Source organism: Hemitrygon akajei, chromosome 24 (assembly GCF_048418815.1).
Source record: "Hemitrygon akajei chromosome 24, sHemAka1.3, whole genome shotgun sequence".
Classification (NCBI taxonomy): Eukaryota; Metazoa; Chordata; class Chondrichthyes; order Myliobatiformes; family Dasyatidae; genus Hemitrygon; species Hemitrygon akajei.
Window position 1 is genome coordinate 25131342 of NC_133147.1, and position 19215 is coordinate 25150556.

General features: G+C 44.5%; 1 protein-coding gene across 1 annotated transcript; it reads left to right on the forward strand.

Moving 5' to 3' along the window:
• Window positions 1–620: 620 nt before the first annotated feature.
• LOC140715652 (probable G-protein coupled receptor 139) lies at window positions 621–3038 on the forward strand. Its single transcript, XM_073028015.1, has 2 exons — window positions 621–795; window positions 2137–3038. Exons 1-2 carry the CDS (start codon window positions 621–623, stop codon window positions 3036–3038), a joined length of 1077 nt encoding a protein of 358 aa, XP_072884116.1.
• The last annotated feature ends 16177 nt before the right edge of the window (window positions 3039–19215 follow it).

Consider the following 19215-nt stretch of genomic DNA (forward strand, 5'->3'; position numbering starts at 1 on the left):
GGGCAGTGCCTCAAAATTGAGCTGGGACCTTTTAGAACAGAGGCAGGGGGGGCATTTTTTGCAAGAAATAAGTGAATTTGTGGAATGCTCTGCCACAGCTTCGCGTCGAGACCAAGTCCGTGGATTTATTTCAGGCGGCAGTTTATCAGGACATCAAAGTATATGGCGAGAAGGTAGGTGTATGTAATGCAGTGCGATCCCGGATCAGCAATGAAGGATCAACCACGGAACAATTTCAATGGACTGAATGGCCTCTTCTGTACCTGGTCAAAGATCTTACGTTTGTTCGTGGAGAAGGTATTTTTTTTTCGCACAACATCGTGGACGAATGTCTCGTTCTATGTTGTACTGCTCTCTGTTCAATGTTTATCCCACCGCCCAACCCTGGTAAATATCCCATTGTATCGTGCTGGTGAGCGTGTTGGGCAGGAAGGTGTTAACTCATCGTGTCTGTTCACTAACTATAATAAACATAAGTCTCCGTGGATTTCAATCTTCAGACCTAAGAATTTTCTCCTTCTATTAATAAGGCATAACTTCAGCGATTGAGCTCATTGCAGTAAGGCGAACTGAGGCTACCACAGATCATCCAAAGACCGGTTCTTTGTAAACGGAAAAGAATGACTGGAATCTCGAACTGGGCCAGTCGTAGAGAAATTGAAAGAGATATCTTCTGGGCGTCTGAATATGTGTTTGCTGACTATTCTTGGCTGACACTAGACGATCGGATCTATTATGCACTCTTTACAATACGACCCGTGTATTATCCCATTGTGGCTGTGGTTGCTATTCCTGGTAAGCCCTCCTTCCGTCGCCTGCATTTTGCTTATATGTGTAGACAGCTTTCTGAATGGACAACGTGGACCATTTTTTTTTGTGAAATATCCGCAAGATGTGCTATCGATTGCTTCGTTAATGTATATTCCACACCTGCTTTAAAACCCACACCCTCAGCTCCCACAAATCAGGCTTCGTGGTTCGATATCGCATGCTCTTTGAACATGCTTCCCTGAAGAACACGATGTGGAATAAATCAAAACGAGCCGTAATGTGAATTTGCAATATGTCTGCGCCACCACGGTCACGTCAGTTCAGTAAGACTATATTTGGCTGTTTTAGAAAAGAGGCTGAGATCTTTATCAAGGGTGTTATTGGTAATAACTCCATTTATTCGGGGCGGCATATGTTACGAGACAAAACTGTTACGGTACCAGAGCCCCACACAGATAATCCCCAGTGGATGTCAAATTCAGGTCGAGACTGTAAATCGGACACATACAGCACGCTTTGCTTGTATGACAGTTTCTTGTTAAGACGGATAAACATCAGCCATGCCGGAATGACGGAGCATGGTCGATGGACCAAACGGTTTACTTCTGCTCTCACTTGTCGTGGAGCGACCTGGCACAGAAAGTGATTTTGGCGACCAGAGATCAATCTGGCACCTATATAGAACAGACTCCATAACTCATCGTTTTCTTTTCTTCTATTAATACGGACATCTGAAGAGTCACTCCCGTATACCTTTTGTATCAGCCTCTGTCACCAATCTTAGTCACTTGCTGAGGTCGGACGGAACTCCAACTGTAGAATTGCTCATGTTGTCTTTACTGCCTTTTAAGGTCCTTATGAGATCGGACGATTAAATATTAGGTGCAACCTGTAGACAGTTTGTAATAAATTAGACAGCGTGAGTTATTGCAAGTTATTATTTCTTTGATATTATTTTAACAATTTTATTTTATTTAGAGATATAGCATGGCCCTAAGAGCCTAACCGCTCAAAATACAAGGTTAACAACAGCCTAATCAGAGGGAAATTTACGAGTACCAATTGACATAATGACGGGAAAGTCTTCGGACGTTCACAAGAAGGTACAATCGACTTACATAGGACGCCGTAATAAAACTTCGAATTCCACGACCCGAGCTACGCTACCGTTACGCCCTGCTGGTAAATCCCAGCTGCAAGTTAAATTTCTATTGAATTGATAAAACATGACGCATGTAATTCGACTTTTGTTTTGTGTCATTGCATACTCTGATAGACCTGTCAATCCAGATTCATAATTAGTCAAACGGGTGACCTCGTGCGCAGCGTGAAAATTAATGTTCCTGTTGCTTTCCTTCCATACAGTGAACGTGCTGACGATTAAGGTTCTGTCCCGGGGTAAGTGCGGCCTCTCAAGCAGCGTCACGAGCTACCTTGTAGCCATGGCCGCATCGGATCTAATGGTCGTTGTTCTGGACTTGGTCTTGAGGCAGATACCAATAGTTTATCGGGAACAATTCCGCTTCCTGTTCGAAGTCCATGTGTGTAACATTCACGCCGTCCTGCTCCACGTCGCCATTGACTGTTCTGTCTGGTTCACCGTCACTTTCACACTTGATCGATTCGTGTCCATTTGTTGTCAGAAGCTGAGAACAAATTACTGCACCGACAGAACCGTGGTTGTGGCTCTGGGGTCAGTGACGGTTCTCAGCTGCTCAAAAAATGTTTTCTGGTATTTTATATTCACGGGTGAATACAGGCAGCTCTCTATCGCCTGGTTTTGTCGCGCAAGGGACGGTGTTCTGCTCTCACCAGTCTGGATAGTGATTGAATTACTACATTATCTGCTCACCCCCGGAATCCCATTTTGTCTTATCTTGCTGCTCAATGTATTAACGGCGAGACACGTTCTTGTGACCAGCAGAGCTCGAAGACGACTGCGGGTCTCGAGCACCGGGTATAAAATCAGAGACCCTGAGATGGAGAGCCGGAGGAAATCCCTCGTTCTGCTGCTTGCTATATCAGGCAATTTCATCCTGTTATGGGGAGTTTATATGATATACAACATATGGGGCAGAATGTATGACGTGGGATACAAGTCCCTATACCCACCCGATTCTCTAAACCAGCTGGGCTTCATGCTGCAGCTCCTCAGCTGCTGCACCAACACGGCTCTTTACTCCGTGACTCAGAGGAAGTTCAGGGAGCAGCTGAAGGAGACGATGAAATTCCCCTTCACTGTCCTTGCAAACTTCCTTCCACGATGAGAGCAGATGTAGAATTTGCGCTGCGCCATTCTAAGCATTCCACGGGGGCTGGTGGCTTCCGACGATACCATATGGTTTACGAGCAGCCGCAAGACATACTGTCCGTCGAGACATCTCGGCTATTTTATCATGCCTAATTGATTATCCCACTTAACTCCATTATCCTCCCTTCACTTCTTATACTTTGATGCCCTGAGAAATCAAGATCTTATCAACCTCCACATTAAATCTGCCCAAGCACTTGGCCTGCACAGTCGATTCTGTCAATCCACAGATTCACCACACTCTGGCAGAAGAAATTCATCCAAAACTCTGTTCTAAATAGACACCCCTCCATTCTGACGATGTGTCCTCCAGTCTTGGGCTCAGCCACGATTGAAAACTGTGTTTTCTACGTCCAGTTTATCGAGACCTTTGAATATTGGATAGGTTTCAATGGAAACCCTCCCGGCACCACCAGAATTCTTTTAAACTGCAGCGAGTACAGGCCCACACCCATCAAACGATTCTCATGCGTTGAACATTTCATTCGCTTTGTAATCGGGTCCTCTTCGACGGGATGCCAGCAATGCGTTTGCTACCAATTGAAGCGCAAGTTAACTTTCAGGTAATCCTGCACAAAGGCTCCAAGTCAGTTTGCACCTCCGATTTATGATTTTCCCCGTTTAGAAACTAGCCCTCGCCTTTATTTGTTAACTTACTTAAGACACCTTACTTTTGACATCGACGAAAGGATTCGGCCTATTTAGTGAAAATCAAGCAACGCTCCGCAAACGAGTTTACTCAACAAAGACCATTTAAATTATTTGCCAGATTTTCCTGATAGGTGACCTCAGGTTCCTAATTCCATGTTTCATTCCGTACTTGGAACTCTGAAAATATTCTTAATCAAGTACCCTGGTGAAAACAATAAATGTTCGCTGTCCTGCCATTTTATTCGGTAATACTATATTTCTGCCCGTTTTTGCAAATATCGAATCAGCTAATCACATGGGATTATCGCAGTGCATGAAAACATGCGGACATAGTCAAGAGGTTCCGTTGTTATTCAAAAGCACAAAACAAAATGGGGAAGAAATGTGATCTAAGTGACTTTCAGGGTGGAATGATTGTCAGTGCTAGATGGGGAGGTTTTGCGTATACCAGAAAAGGCGGATATCCTGGGATCGTCAGGAGCAACAGTCTCTATTGGTTACAGTGAATGGTGCGAAAAAAAGAGAATACAGTGAGCTGCGGTTACTTATTCATGAGAGAGGTCAGAGCAGAATTTCCAGACTGGTTCAAGCTGATAGGATTGCAAATAACCACGCGTAAAAACGCTGGTGTGCAAAGGAGTCCTTCAAAAGGCCAGAATGCCCACGGGGGTTTGAGTAACCCAGGTATGAGCAGTTACTGCCAGCCGAGACAAGGCAGAGAAATGTCTCCATCTGGATCGACTGCGTTATGGGAAAGGGAAATCTGCTCTTTTGGTACTTCTGATCCCTGTCCAGTAACTTCCGAGTTCTGGAGGGTCTGACGTTTTTCTGTAAGGGCTAATACTACGGTTACCTAATAACCACCGTGACACGAACGGCGGCACGGGAACCTGCTCCGATTCCTCCTTCCATTTATACGGAGAATTATACAATCACACAATTTGTTAAAGGCGCGAGTAAAGTCAGCCTCTGTTCCTTTTCCGGGATAGATGAGGTTGATAGTAAAGGGTTTAATAAAGTGCCTGTGATCCTGAAATTCTGACTCATGGATTTACGAGAAGAAGGTGATTCAGCGGCTGTCCCTTTCTGGTCCCTAGGTAAAAGAAGTCTGAACCTATAAGAACATGAATCATAGTGGCAGAAATGTGCTTTTCGGCCCTTTGAATATACCACTATTCTAGCAAGTCTGACTTATTATCCCAATCTACAGACTTCTGACGATAACCTTGTCTAATCAAGAACCTATCAAACGTTGCATTATATAAACACAATAACTTGTTCTCCACGGCCGCCTGTTAACGAATTCCATCCATTCCGCACTCTCTCGCTAATGAAATCCCTCCTCCTCTCTATTGTACCTTTTTGAAGCTGTGTCATCTGGTCGCAGACTCATTCAGGATTGAAAACATCTTCTCCGTTGTATCTTGTCCTTGAAATATCTGAATACAACTCCATTCCAGGACATAGTCTCTGTCTACCGATCTCAGTTTCTGAAGAGAAGAGGGGTGGGATTTGCTGGGAGGCGTATGATGTTGGGGGGGGGGGGGGGGGATGGTTGTCCTTTGCACTTGATACATGGCTTCTGACATCTGGTTTAATGGAAGAGGGGATGAATCACTCCGTGTCATTGTACCTGCGATCAATTGATTGGCATATGACTCAGAAAGGTAATTGTGCTAGTAAATGATTGCTCCTGAATCCGCAACCGTGACATGTGGGGTGGTTGCTTAAGTTCCTTATGCCCGGAGGGTGTGTAGTGGGGGAAGTTCTCAAGGCGTATTAAATTCCCCCTATGCTGTACATATCACATAGGCCCGACAGCCAACTACTGTCCTTAACGAGTGGCTTTGCTACTGACCCCGGCGGAATCGTTTCCACTGACAGGCGAAGGTACAAAGGAGGATTTCTGGCGCCAAAAAATCAGGCCTCTGGGGCAGATCGGACTTATCAGCCGTGGTTGGCAGCTCATCTCGGAGAATGGAATTTCTGATATCAAAAATCCATTGCACTGTTCCTCTAGTCAGTCATGGGTAGGGTTTTGGAAATAAAACCCGAAGACGAATATGGAGCTGGAGAACACAAGACAGTCAGATTTGGGGTTGAATGCTCCCGATCATCTCCTGCGACGAGGAGGGTACAAAGCTGTATTGTTCTCTGCCGTTATGTTGGATGCATCAGCTGCGTGGAGAGTGGGCGACCGCGAAACGGGAAACAGTCTGCTCTCAATATGGCGCGACATTGGCATGCATAACAAGGTAGAGAGGCAGGACGCAACATCCATGTTCTACACAGAGCTACGGAGTGCGTTGGCACATACATAGAGAGAAGTGCATCAGTCCGAGTCTTGTCACTGAACACTGCCCAGACATTTCATTTTTCCTTACAAAGCCATTACGATCCTTCACTGAATAGTGGAACAATTGCTGCAGAACCCTCGCATTTCCTCACCTGCTGAATGACGTCTTGGGGAGCTAGAACAGTCCCGCTTTGATAATGCCCTGTGCTGTCGGGGGATCCAGAGCATCAGGTAACTCTATACGTTCGCGAAGTCTTAGTGACACGCCAACAGGAACCGAGGCATCAGAAGCAGCATTTGTCGATATCCTGGTTTTAGTCGTCTATTCTGGATGGGGCTAAATGTGAGAAGGTTTCGGTCACACTGTCTCTATCACAGAGCTTTGCTGCGAGGATAAAAGTGCATGTCTCCGCATACAACCACGAGGCAAAGCCTAAACATCCAACAAACAGTGAACTACATTCCTCACTCATTCTCGACCCTCACCTGCAACCTATATGTACCAGAGGGTATAACTTCACACACCTTGTCGTATCCCAACACGGGGCTGTTCTGACAGACTATGGACTGACCCATTTACGAGTATTGTTTTCTAAATGTTCTCGATATATATTGCTTTTGAATTTAAGGAGGGAATCGTTCACGCAGATTTTTTTAACCATGTTGTTGTCGGCTGTTTGTCATTGATTCCGCGATGCTCCTTTGCATTTGCTATGAATAGCTGCAAAGAAAATTAATCGCAGGATTTTATATGCTGACACATGTGTACTTAAATAATACATTTATTCACTTCGAAGTTTCAATTTGAAATTTAACCATTCACGAACTCCAATCACCGACACACCACCGGACTTCTAATGTACTGAAAAGCAACGCTTTTCAAAGGCACCCTCAAAGTTAACTTGCAGGTTGAGACCGAAAGTAAGACAAAAGCAATTTTGCATTCATTCACAGAGTTTAGAATTCAAAAGCAAGCATGCAATGCTGACGCTTTATAAGGCATTGTGCAGACGGCACCTGCAGTATGCTTGGGATCCGTAGGTAAATAATTATGTGCTGGCATTGGACCGGACACAGAGGAGTTTTACAAGACTGACCAGGGAAATAAAACGGTAACGTGTGTGGAGTGTTTGAACGCTCTGGACCCGCACACGCTGGAGTTTAGAACAATAAAAGAGAATCTCATTGAAGCATCTCGAATTTTGAAGGACATGGATGTAGTGTATGTTTCTGACAGTAGGAGATCTTCAGAACATTCTCCCCTCCAACCCGTATTGCTCTCCACTCTACTTGACTCCACCGTTCTTCTCATTCCCTGTCTCATCTCGCAGCCCGACTCCTCACTCACCCACTCTCCGCTGATAACTAGATCTGTCGCACGAGGTAAAAAAGCCCTGGCGCCCAGTCCCCTTCTGCTCCATTGAGTTGCGATGTTCCCTCTCTCTGCCAGAAGCCAGACGCCTTGCATTTTCCCGTGTACGTCCGCTTTAAAAAAAAAAGTCTTCCTGATCCCTACTTGAGATATCCGAGACTGAGGAAGCGACGGAGACCGTGACTGCTAACTCAGACATTGAGACACTCCCCTCCTTCGGGAGACATAGAGAGATTCTCCTATGCCTGGAAAACAGAGATAGAGACAGTGACCTCTCAGTGTGAAGAAAGAGGGAAATACAGAGATATCGTTACCTGCCCTGCGAGGCAGGTACGGGCAGACAGACAAACATAGGCTTAGATGAAATGATTCAACGAGGCAGCGAGAGACGGGGGCGCGGAGAATGCGGGATATAGAGGGGAGAGAAAGAAAGACATTTTCACTGCACTGGATGGGAGTGTGTGTGTGTCTGTGTGTGTGTGTGTGTGTGTGTGTGTGTGTGTGTGTGTGTGTGTGTCTGAGTGTGTGTGTGTGTGTGTGTGTGTGTGTATGTGCGTGCGTGCGTGTGTGTGTGTGTGTGAGTGAGAGAGAGTGAGAAAGACTGGGACTCTAAAAGGGTGGGAAGAGTAGATGAAGAAAGAGAGAGACTTTATACTGTAAGAGAGGGAGAGAGGGAGGAGTAGGCAGAGATTGCTAAAGACAGTAATGGACGAGATGGTGGGATAGAGAGAAAGAGAGAGAGGGAGAGAAAGAGCGAGAGAGAGAGAGAGAGAGAGAGAGAGAGAGAGAGAGAGAGAGAGAGAGAGAGAGAGAGAGGGAGAAAGAATAGGAGAGAACAAGGTGGAGAAGCACAAGGAGAGAGAGAGAGACAGAGATAGACCGCTGCCCACAAAGTCATTCATTCTAAACCTCGCATAATCACAGGACAAGTTAAATTGATCAAGTCATCTATAAACCGGCGCATATTTGGACCGTGGGAGGAAACCGGATATCCACGCGCACTCGAGGACGAAAGCAGAAAATTGCTGAGAGTGGAAGTCAAAATTGAACTCCGAACTCCGAAGCCCTGTGTTATAGTAGCATCGCTCTACACGCAATGCTATATTATTTTCAGCTAAAAACAAAACCTGTATTGCAGGACTTGACATTTGCAAGAAATTCGTCTTTGCAATGCATCTGTATACTGTGTTGTTGCATAGTCTTATATCTGACAAATCAAACCCTTAACAGTGTTGACGAAGAGAGGGGTATGGGGTCCAACTTCACAGGCTCTTGAAAGTAGCTACACAAGTTGACAGCGTGGCTCAGAGGGCATACGAATGCCTTGCCTTTATGAGTCGAGGCTTTGAGTTCAAATATAATGAAGTTATGTTGCAACGTAAAAAAATGCGAATATTCATTTAACAGCATCTGGAGTATTGCTTACGGTTCTGGGCACTCCATTACAGGAAGGATCTTGGGGATTTTGAGAGGGTACCGATGAGGTTCATCAGGATGCTACCTGGCTGAAAGGAAACAATCCTAGGTTGTTTATAGATAGATAGATAGATAGATAGATAGATAGATAGATAGATAGATAGATAGATAGATAGATAGATAGATAGATAGATAGATTCTTTATTCATCCCCATGGGGAAATTCTACATTTTTTCCAATGTCCCATACACTTATTGTAGCAAAACTAATTACATACAATACTTAACTCAGTAAAAATATGATATGCATCTAAAATCACCCTCTCAAAAAGCATTAATAACAGCTTTTAAAAAGTTCTTAAGTAGTTTACTTAAATACATTGAGTCCTAACCCCGGCACCTTAACATATCTTACTCCTGGCGGTTGAATTGTAAAGCCGAATGGCATTGGGGAGTATTCATCTCTTCATCCTGTCTGAGGAGCATTGCATCGATAGATGTGGCCGACAGATGCCGTAAGAGATCGTATAGAGCTTTGTAACATTTTGACATGTAAAGACATGGTAGAGAGAGACTACCTTTTTCCCAGGATTGAAATGTCTAGGTCCTCATGACATGTATTTAAGGTAAGAGGGGGTAGGTTCAAAGAAAGTACGAGAGTAAAGTTCTTCACACAATGTCTGGTGGGTGTCTGTAATTTACTGCTTGCGGTCGTGCGACAGACAGATTCATTAGAGACCTTTAGCAGACATTTAGATAGGCCCATGAATGTGAGAAATATGGACGGGTATGGATTAGGATTGGTTAAAAGTCTCTGTGTAAGGATTCGTTTTTTTAACAGCTTCGTTTAGACGCAAACGTAATTGTTGCGACATGACGTTGGTGGCGGAGAGCTTGTAGCTATTCTCAAAAGTCTTCGACATCACGCTGTAGGAAAACGTACAGTCGAATATTTTTCTGTAGCCTTTAATCATTTACCCCAAAGCATCTCCGAAATTTGGAGTTCAGGGACTGATCTCTAAAGAAGATGTCTCCTAATGTGCTGCCATATCCCGCAGGAAGACACCTATTCCAATGACAAACTCATCCATTGTAAACACGGACGGCACTCTTAATGCCCGTATGTTCCTTAGTGTAGAGAACAATGCTCTTGCAATACATGTCCGGACGAACCAATGTGTATTGTCGCTGAAATATTGAAAAACACAGCAATCGGGTAGTGTCTAATGACACCCAATTAACATGAACGAAGCGATTCGAGTTCGATTCCAAAGCAACCCCGATGCGAAAATGTTTAGCGAGCCAGCTATTTATTTGGAGCGAAGGACGGTGACATGCGACTTCGAGGAGGTATATAAGGAGTGACAAAGAAAGAGTGGACAGCCAAGGTCTTTGCCTCAAGGGCGGTAATGGCTAATAGCAGAGGAGATCATTTGAAGATAAGTGAAGAAACTTTAATGGAGATAGCTGAAAATAGATGGAAGAAAATTGAGGGGTGTTTTCTTTGAATGCGAGGAATGTTAGATTTCATTGATTGAGGAATGCCTGACAAGCAGGAGGTAGTGAGTGGGACTGAATGGGTTCTTTTCTAGTTTGCTGCCTGTGCCTAGTGGTGTTCCTCTGTGGTCATTACTAGGATTGTTAGTTTTCACGTTTGGATTATGGAATTGATGGTTTTGAAACAAAGTTTGCAGGTGATGCGAAGATCGGTGGAGGGGTAGCTAGTGATGAGGAAGCAGTGTAATTGCGGGAGGACTTAGGAAAACTGGAAAAAATGGGAAAATGTGACAGCTCGATTACACTGTTAGGTAACACATGATAATGCATTTTGATAAAAGGGATAATACTGAGGAATGCAGAGGAAGTTCAAACTTCAGACACGCTGGGGGATTTTGGAGTCCTCCTGCAAGACTCCCCAAACGGTTAACCTTACAGGCTGAGACTGTGGCAAAGAAGGCAAATCAATGTTGGCATATATTTCTCGGGGAATAGACTATGAAAGCAAGGAGATAACGCTGAGTCTTTATACAACATTAGTCAAGCCGCATTTGGAGTATTGTGAAGAGTTTTAGGACCCATTTCTCACAAAGGCTGCGGTTACCAAAGGTGAACCAAAGACGGGTTCTTTGTAAACGGAGAAGTATGATTGGAATCTCGAACTGGGCCAGTCGTAGAGAAATGGAAAGAAATATTTTCTGGGCGTTTGAATATGTGTTTGCTGACTATTCTTGGCTGACACTAGACGATTGGATCTGTTATGCACTCTTTACAATACAACCGTGTATTATCCCATTGTGGCTGTGGTTGCTATTCCTGGTGAGCCCTCCTTCCGTCACCTGCATATTGCTTATATGTGTAGACCGCGCGCTCTCTCTCTCTCTCTCTCTCTCTCTCTCCTCTCTCTCTCTCTCTCTCTCTCTCTCTCTCTCTCTCTCTCTCTCTCTCTCTCTCTCTCCCTCTCTCTCTCTCTCTCCCTCCCTCTCTCTCTCTCTCTCTCTCTCTCTCTCTCTCTCTCTCTCTCTCTCTCTCTCTCTCTCTCTCTCTCTCTCTCTCTCTCTCTCTCTCTCTCTCTCTCTCTCTCTCTCTCTCTCTCTCTCTCTCTCTCTCTCTCTCTCCCCCCCTCTCCGATCTTCTGCGGTTCTGAATGGGCAACTTGCACCATTTTTTTTTGTGAACTATCTGCAAGATGTGATATGATCGCTTCGTCAATGTAAATTCCACATCTGCTTTAAAACCCGCACACTCGGCTCCCACAAAACAGGCTACGCGGTTCAATATCGCATGCTCGTTGAACATGCCTCCCTGAAGAGTACGATGTGGAATAAATCAAAACGAGCCGTATAGTGAATTTGCAATAGGATTGCGCTCCCACACTCACGTCAGTTCAGTAAGACTATTTTTGGCTGTTTTAGAAAAGAGGTTGACATCGTTATCAAGGGTGTTATTGGTAATAACTCCAATTATTCAGGGCGGCAAATGTTACGAGACAAAACTGCTACGTTATCAGAGCCCCTTACAGATAACTCCCGATGGATGTCAAATTCATATTCAGACTGTAAATTGGACACATGCAGGGCGCTTTGTTCGTATGACAGTTTAGTGTTAAGACGGATAAATATCAGCCATGCCGGAATGACGGAGCATGTTCAATGGACCAAACGGTTTAATACTGCTCTCACTTCTCGTGGAAAAACCTGGCACAGAAAATGATTTGGGTCGATACGGGAACATGTTGCGGCGGACACGATACCATATCGAACATAGAACAGTACAAAACCATACAGTCCATTCAGCCCACGATGTTTTGCCGACGAGAGATCAATCTAGCACCTATATAGAACAGACTCCATAACTCATCGTTTTCTTTTCTTCTATTAATACGGACATCTTAAGAGTCAGTCCCGGATACCTTTTGTATCGGCCTCTATCACCAATCTTAGTCACTTGCTGAGGTCGGACGGAACACCAACTGTAAAATTGCTCATGTTGTCTTTATTTCCTTTTAAGGTCCTTATGCGATCGGACGATTAAATATTAGGTGCAACCTGTAGACAGTTTGTAATAAATTAGACAGAGTGAGTTATTGCAAGTTATTATTTCTTTGATATTATTTTAACAGTTTTATTTTATTTAGAGATATAGCATGGCCCTAAGAGCCTCACCGCTCAAAATACAATGTTAACAATAGCCTAATCAGAGGGCAATTTACGATTACCAATCGACATAATGACCGGAAAGTCTTCGGACGTACGCGTTCACAAGAAGGTACAGTCGACTTACATAGGACGCCGTAATAAAACTTCGAAATCCACGACCGGAGCTACGCTACAGTTACGCCCTGCTGATGAATCCCAGCTGGAAGGTAAATTTCTATTGAATTGATAAAACATGACACATGTAATTCTGTTTTTGTTTTGTGTCACTGTATACTCTGAAAGACCTGTCAATCCAGATTCATATTTAGTCAAACTGGTGACCTCGTGCGGAACGTGAAGTTTAAAGTTCCTGGTGTTTTCCTTCCACACAGTGAACGTGCTCAACATTGTGGTCTTGTCCCGGGGCAAGTGCGGTCTCTCCAGCAGCGTCACGCGCTACCTTGTATCCATGGCAGCGTCGGAGCTAAGGGTCGTTGTCCTGGACTTGGCCTTGAGGCAGATATCCATGGCCTATCCGGAAGAGTTCCGCTTCCTCTACACCATCCATGTGTGTAACATTCACGCCGCCCTGCTCTACGCCGCCACTGACTGCTCTGTCTGGTTCATCGTCACTTTCACACTTGATCGTTTCGTGTTTATTTGTTGTCAGAAGCTGAGAACAAAATTCTGCACCGACAGAACGGCGGCTGTGACTCTGGGATAAGTGATGGTGCTAAGCTGCTTAAAATTTTTTTCTGGTATTTTAAGTTCACAAGTGAATACCGCCTGATCTATGCCCCCTGGTTTTGTACGGAAAGGGACGGTATTCTGCGCTCACCAGTCTGGGCAGTGATTGAATTCCTCCATGATCTTCTCACAACCGGAATTCCATTTTGTCTTATCCTGCTGCTCAATGTCTTTACGGCGAGACACGTTCTCGTGACCAGCAGAGCTCGAAGACGACTGCAGGTTTCGAGCATCGGGGATAACATCAGAGACCCAGACATGTAGAGCCGGAGGAAGTCCCTCGTTCTACTGCTTGCTATATCAGGCAATTTCACACTGTTATGGGGAGTTTATATGATATACAACATATGGGGCAGAATGTATGACGTGGGATACCAGTCCCTATACCCACCCGATTCTTCACAAGAGCCCGGCTTCATGCTACAGCTCCTGAGCTGCTGCACCAACACGGATCTTTACGCCGTGACTCAGAGGAAGTTCAGAGAGCAGCTGAAGGAGACGATGAAATTCCCCTTCACTGTCCTTGCAAACTTCCTTCCACGATGTGAGCAGATGTAGAATTTGTGCTGCACCATTCTAAACATTCCACGGGGGCTGGTGACCTCCGACGATACCATATGATTTACCAGCAGCGGTACGCAATTCTGTCCATCTAGACATCTCGGCTATTCCATCATGCCTGATTGATTGTCATACTTACTCCCATTGTCTCCCTTTCACTCCTTATACTTTGATGCCCATAGAAATCAAGAACTTATCAACCTCCACATTAAATCTGCCCAAGCACTTGGGCTGCACAGACGATTCTGTCAATCCACAGATTCACCACACTCTGGCAGAAGAAATTCATCCAGAACTCTGTTCTAAATAGACATCCCTCCATTCTGACGATGTGTCCTCCAGTCTTGGGCTCAGCCACGATTGAAAACTGTGTTTTCTACGTCCAGTCTATCGAGGCCTTTGAATATGCGATAGGTTTCAATGGAAACCCTCCCGGCACCACCACAATTCTTTTAAACTGCAGTGAGTACAGGCCCACACCCATCAAACAATTCTCATGCGTTAACCGTCTCATTCGTTTTGTATTCGGGTCCTCTTCAACTGGATGCCAGCAATGAGTTTGCTACAAATTGAAGCGCAAGTTAACTTTCAGGTAATCCTGCACAACTGCTCCCAAATCAGTTAGCACCTCTCATTTTTGATTTTTCCCTGTTTAGAAAATAGTGTACGCCTTTATTTGTTAACTTTCGTAAGACACCTTACTTTGGACATCGACTAGAGGATTCGGGTGACTTAATGGAAACCAAGCAACGCTCCGCAAACGAATTTACTCAGCAAAGACCATTTAAATTATTTGCCAGATTTTCCTGATAGGTGATCTCAGGTTCCTAACTCCATGTTTCATTCCGTACTTGGGAATTTGCAAAATTCTTAATCAAGTACCCAGGTGAAAGCAATAAATGTTCGCTATCCTGCCACTTTATTCGGCAATACCATACTCCTGCTCGTTCATGTAAATATCGAATCAGCTAATCACGTGGGATCATTGCAGTGCATAAAAATATGCGGACATAGTCAAGCGGTTCCGTTGTTATTCAAAGCACAAAACAAAAAAGGGAAGAAATGTGATCTAAGTGACTTTCAGTGGCAGGTTTTGGGTATTTGAAAAAAAAAGACGGATATCCTGGGATCTTCAGGAACAACAGTCTCTATTGTTTACAGTGAATGGTTGTTTACTTATTCATGAGACAGGTCAGAGGTTCAAGCTGATAGGAATGCGACAGTAACTCAAATAACCACACGTAACAACGCTGGTGTGCAAAAGAGTCCCTCAAGAGGCCAAAATCCCCACAGGGGTTTGGCGTAACCCAGGTATGAGCAGTTACTGCGAGCCAACGAAAGGCCAAGAAGTGTCTCCATCTGGATCGATTTCTCCAACAGCAGGGAGTCATTAGCCCCGCAGTAGAGAGACTGATTCCGGCGAGCTGTCTCTATTAGGCTGGTCAGTTAGGTGCTAAAACCCTGCACGTGTGGAGATAAGGAAAATTAGACGGGGAGTATTGGGATGCTTGAGAGATAACTCGCATAAAGGACGAGGATTGCTAGAGTGCGAAGAGCTCTTGGCTTGCAAGAATTGGAAGGGAAGAAAGGGATTGGTGTGTGGATGGAGAGTAGAGAGAAGGGTGATTGTTGGGGGGGGGTGAAGGAAACATGAAGAGGGGAGGAGAGGCTGTGTAGTTAGGTAGGTAGGTGGGAGGTGATTGGCGGAGTCAGGAGGGATGCTCTGGTGGTCAGAATGAGAGAGGGAATGTTTGCTGAGGCGTGTATGTGTATGTGATTGATAAGGATGGCCGAGGTGACAACCGGGAGAAGGGGAGTGCTGGACGCTCGTGGAAGACAGAACTCGTTGGGGTAGAGAAAGGGGAGGATGTACCGGGTATGTGGGAGAGCGGGTGAAGAGCAGGAGGGGTGCAGGAGAGTACATAAACTGAGAGTGCAATGAGGAAACTGGTTAGGACAGGTGATGGAGGAAGCATTAATACATTAGCTGAGGATGTGTGCAGAGGGATTTCTTTCCCGTGTTACAGCCGAATGTATGAACGTCATAGGAACAGAAGGCCACGGAGCAGAATTAGACCATTCAGACCATCGTCTGCTTCGCCATTCCATCATCATGGATTTGTTATTCGAACCTCATCGTCCTACCTTCTCCCCTTAATCCTTTAGGTTGAGTGAACTCGGCCTTTTCTCCTTGGAGCAAAGGCGGATGAGAGCTGACTTGATAGAGGTGTACAAGATGATGACAGTCATTGATAGTGTCGATAGTCAGAGGCTTTTCCCCACGGCTGAAATTGTTGCCACAGGAGGACAAAAGGTTTAAGGTGCTAGGGAGATGTCAGTGGTCAGTTTTTTACTCAGAGAGTGGTGAGTGCGTGGAATGGGCTGCCGGTATCGGTGGTGGAGGCGGATACGATAGGGTCTTTTAAGAGTCTTTTAGATAGGTACATGGCGCTTAGTAAAAATAAAGGGCTATAGGTAAGCCAAGTAATTTCTGAGGTAGGGACATGTTCGGCACAACTTTGTATTGTGCTGCAGATTTTCTGTGTTCCTATGTCTCTAAGCAAATGTTGAATATGGACTATTGAGGTTTAAATGTCTATACAATAGACAACCCCTTCAACCCTCAACCCCCACTCCCACCAAAATCACCAGAAAGCGAGATTAATTGCAAGTGTTTCTTAATTTAGGAGAGTACTCTGATAGGGATATTACCGAATCTGTTTACTCTTTAGCTGCTTGCACTGCTAGCTATGACGTCAGATATTATGTTTGTTCATTGACTGTATCTTAAATCAATCACATTCTCCGTGATTGAACTGTAAGCAACATGGACTTATTTAAATGACCTTCGCGGTTGAACGACAAGTATATGAAGCACTCCTCCCGAAATCGACAATAGCTCGATTGGTGTGAGGAACGGTTCTCGCATAGCCTTACGCAAAATGCACACTCCTCCCAGAGACCTGGTGTACGCAATTTACTACACGGTTCTTGCAGTGATCGCGGTTCCAGGTAAAGCATTTCTTACTGTTTTAACGTCTGTGGTCTTATGTCTAATGCTCTGTTGATCTTTATGTATCGAATAGCTGCCACATGTTTGGCTGAGCAGATATTGGTAACCGAGAACAAGTCTACAAATATACGTTATAAAGTAGAGACTGAATGTTTTCATCTGTATAAAACAGATGCATGGGATACAGTAAATACACAGTTAATACACACAGAATGCTTGAGGAACTCAGCAGGCCAGGAAGAATCTCAGCAAAAAAAGAACAGTGGACGATTCGGGCCGAGACACTTCTGCAGGAAATTGTTTATTTATTTCCCTAATTATTGATATAGTTTGTATTTGCACGATCTTTTTCCTTTGCCTGTTTTTCGGTCTTTGTTGATGTGCAGTTTTCCTTGATTATGCTGTGCTTCTTTGAAATTATAGTGGACACCCGCACGAAAATAAATCTCGGGGTTGTATCCGTGTACTTTGAACTTTGAATAGATGGCTTACCTGAGGTTGCGCCGTTTACTTCTCAGTGCCCACACGCCTCTGAGACGTTGCTATTCGCGACCCTGCCCAAATTCAAATTGACTTTGCAATTCACTTGTTGTGTAGCTGTCCTGCTGTGTCTGAGGTTCATGGTACTCTTACCGACAACACCAGCTGTTGGTACGGCATTTTTAACCTGCGTGAAGCATTCCCTGTCTTCTTCCCTCTGCGTCTCAGCTTACTGACATCAGCAATAATACATTAGGTGAGGGTGTGTACAGGAGTTTTGCCGAATATATGAACGTCATAAGAGCATAAAGCTGCGGAGCAGTAGTCGGCCATTCGGCCCATCGTCTGCTCCGTCATTCCAAGATGGCTGATTTGTTATCCAAACCCCATTGTCCTGCCTTCTACACGCAATCCCTGAGACGATTTTTGATGAAGAACCAATCAACCTCTGCCTTAAGCATGCACAACGGCTTAGCTCCACAGACACCTGTGTCTTTTCTTCCTTTTTTTCTAGTACTACGGAAAGGTCTCGGCCAGAAAAGGCGAATGCAATTTGTTTCCATAGCTGCTTCTTGGCGTGTAAAATTCCAATAATATTTTGTTTGTGTTGTTTGGATTTTCAGCGTCAGTAGATTTTCTCTTGCTTGTGATTATATATACAGTATTGTGCAAAAGTCTTTGGCACATATTCTGGGGCGCCTAAGCCTCTTGCAGAGCACTGTATCTACTAAATGTTCACCAATATTTACAAAATCTTCAGACTCGCAGATATTGCTCTTTCAAGAGCAGGTAGAGATAGAAATGTACTTCACATCAAACCAAAATTAACCCAAGAGGGAAATGACATTAAACATGCAGCTTACAGTTCAGTGGAAACCTCTTCGGCGCAGCACCTATTACAATGTATGAATATCACTTCCACAATAAGTCAGATAAATTCATATGGCGGTAATCGGCATGACAATGTGTAGGGGTAGGTAATGACAAGTGTGATCTGAATGCATTAGTTCAGGCAGTTAACTGGAGGACGTTCTTGACACACTAAACGTACAACAAATATTTGGCAGGTAATAAATCAATTAAAATACTTTATAAAAACGTGGCGAACAAGCCAATGCATCTGTAACAAGAGTTAGAGTGTATTTACCACTATCTTTACCCCGCTGAGTTAATGTTCGATCCAATGTTTTTAACTCTTCATACACTGACGTCGCCTTATTTAGGACCATGACCGGCAATTCATACAGCTGACTAACGAAGAACAAATAATATCGGCACGAAGGGTATAACCCATGGTTACTTTAGTTGCTATCGCCTTCCAGACAGCTTGAATCGGTCTTGCCATTCTCCCCTGCCCTCTTTCATTAAAAGTGGTTTCGTCCACAGAACTGAAGCTCGCTAGAATTTTTGCCTCAGAGATACTGAAAACACACCGTCTGGTACCAACAATAATTCCACTGTCAATGGCATTGACATCACATTTGGTCTGAACAACAACAGAACCTCTTGACCAGGGGGGTCCCTACCTCTAAACGAGGGGTCCGCGGACCCCAACTTGGGAAATACTCGTTTTGAACATGTCTGCATCTTTCAGTGCGTGAGTTGCTGCCAAATGATTAGCTGATCAGGTATTTGCATAAACGAGCATGTATCCAAGTACGCAAGTGTGCTTAATAAGTTGGCCTCATACCTGGACGCATACATTCAGGAGGGATAATCTCCATTGTGGATCAGATATTCAATGTTTATTTGATGGCATACAGAAACTACACAAACTTCTAAATTACTTCTGCAGCAAGTGTGTTCTGTCAGTAATCTCCAATTCGTTCTCCCACAGTAAATGTAGTGGCCATTGTGATCCTGTCCCGAGGGAAATGCGGTCTATCGAGATGTATCAGCCGGTACCTCGTGTCCATGGCAGTGACAGATCTTCTGGTAATTATCACCGCCGTGATATTAAACC

Excerpts from the sequence above, each read along its gene's own strand:
- LOC140715652 (XM_073028015.1), top strand. The coding sequence starts at position 621 with ATGACTGGAATCTCGAACTGGGCCAGTCGTAGAGAAATTGAAAGAGAT. Across the intron at positions 796-2,136 it reads GGCTGTGGTTGCTATTCCTG|TGAACGTGCTGACGATTAAG; the intron begins GTAAGCCCTCCT and ends CCTTCCATACAG.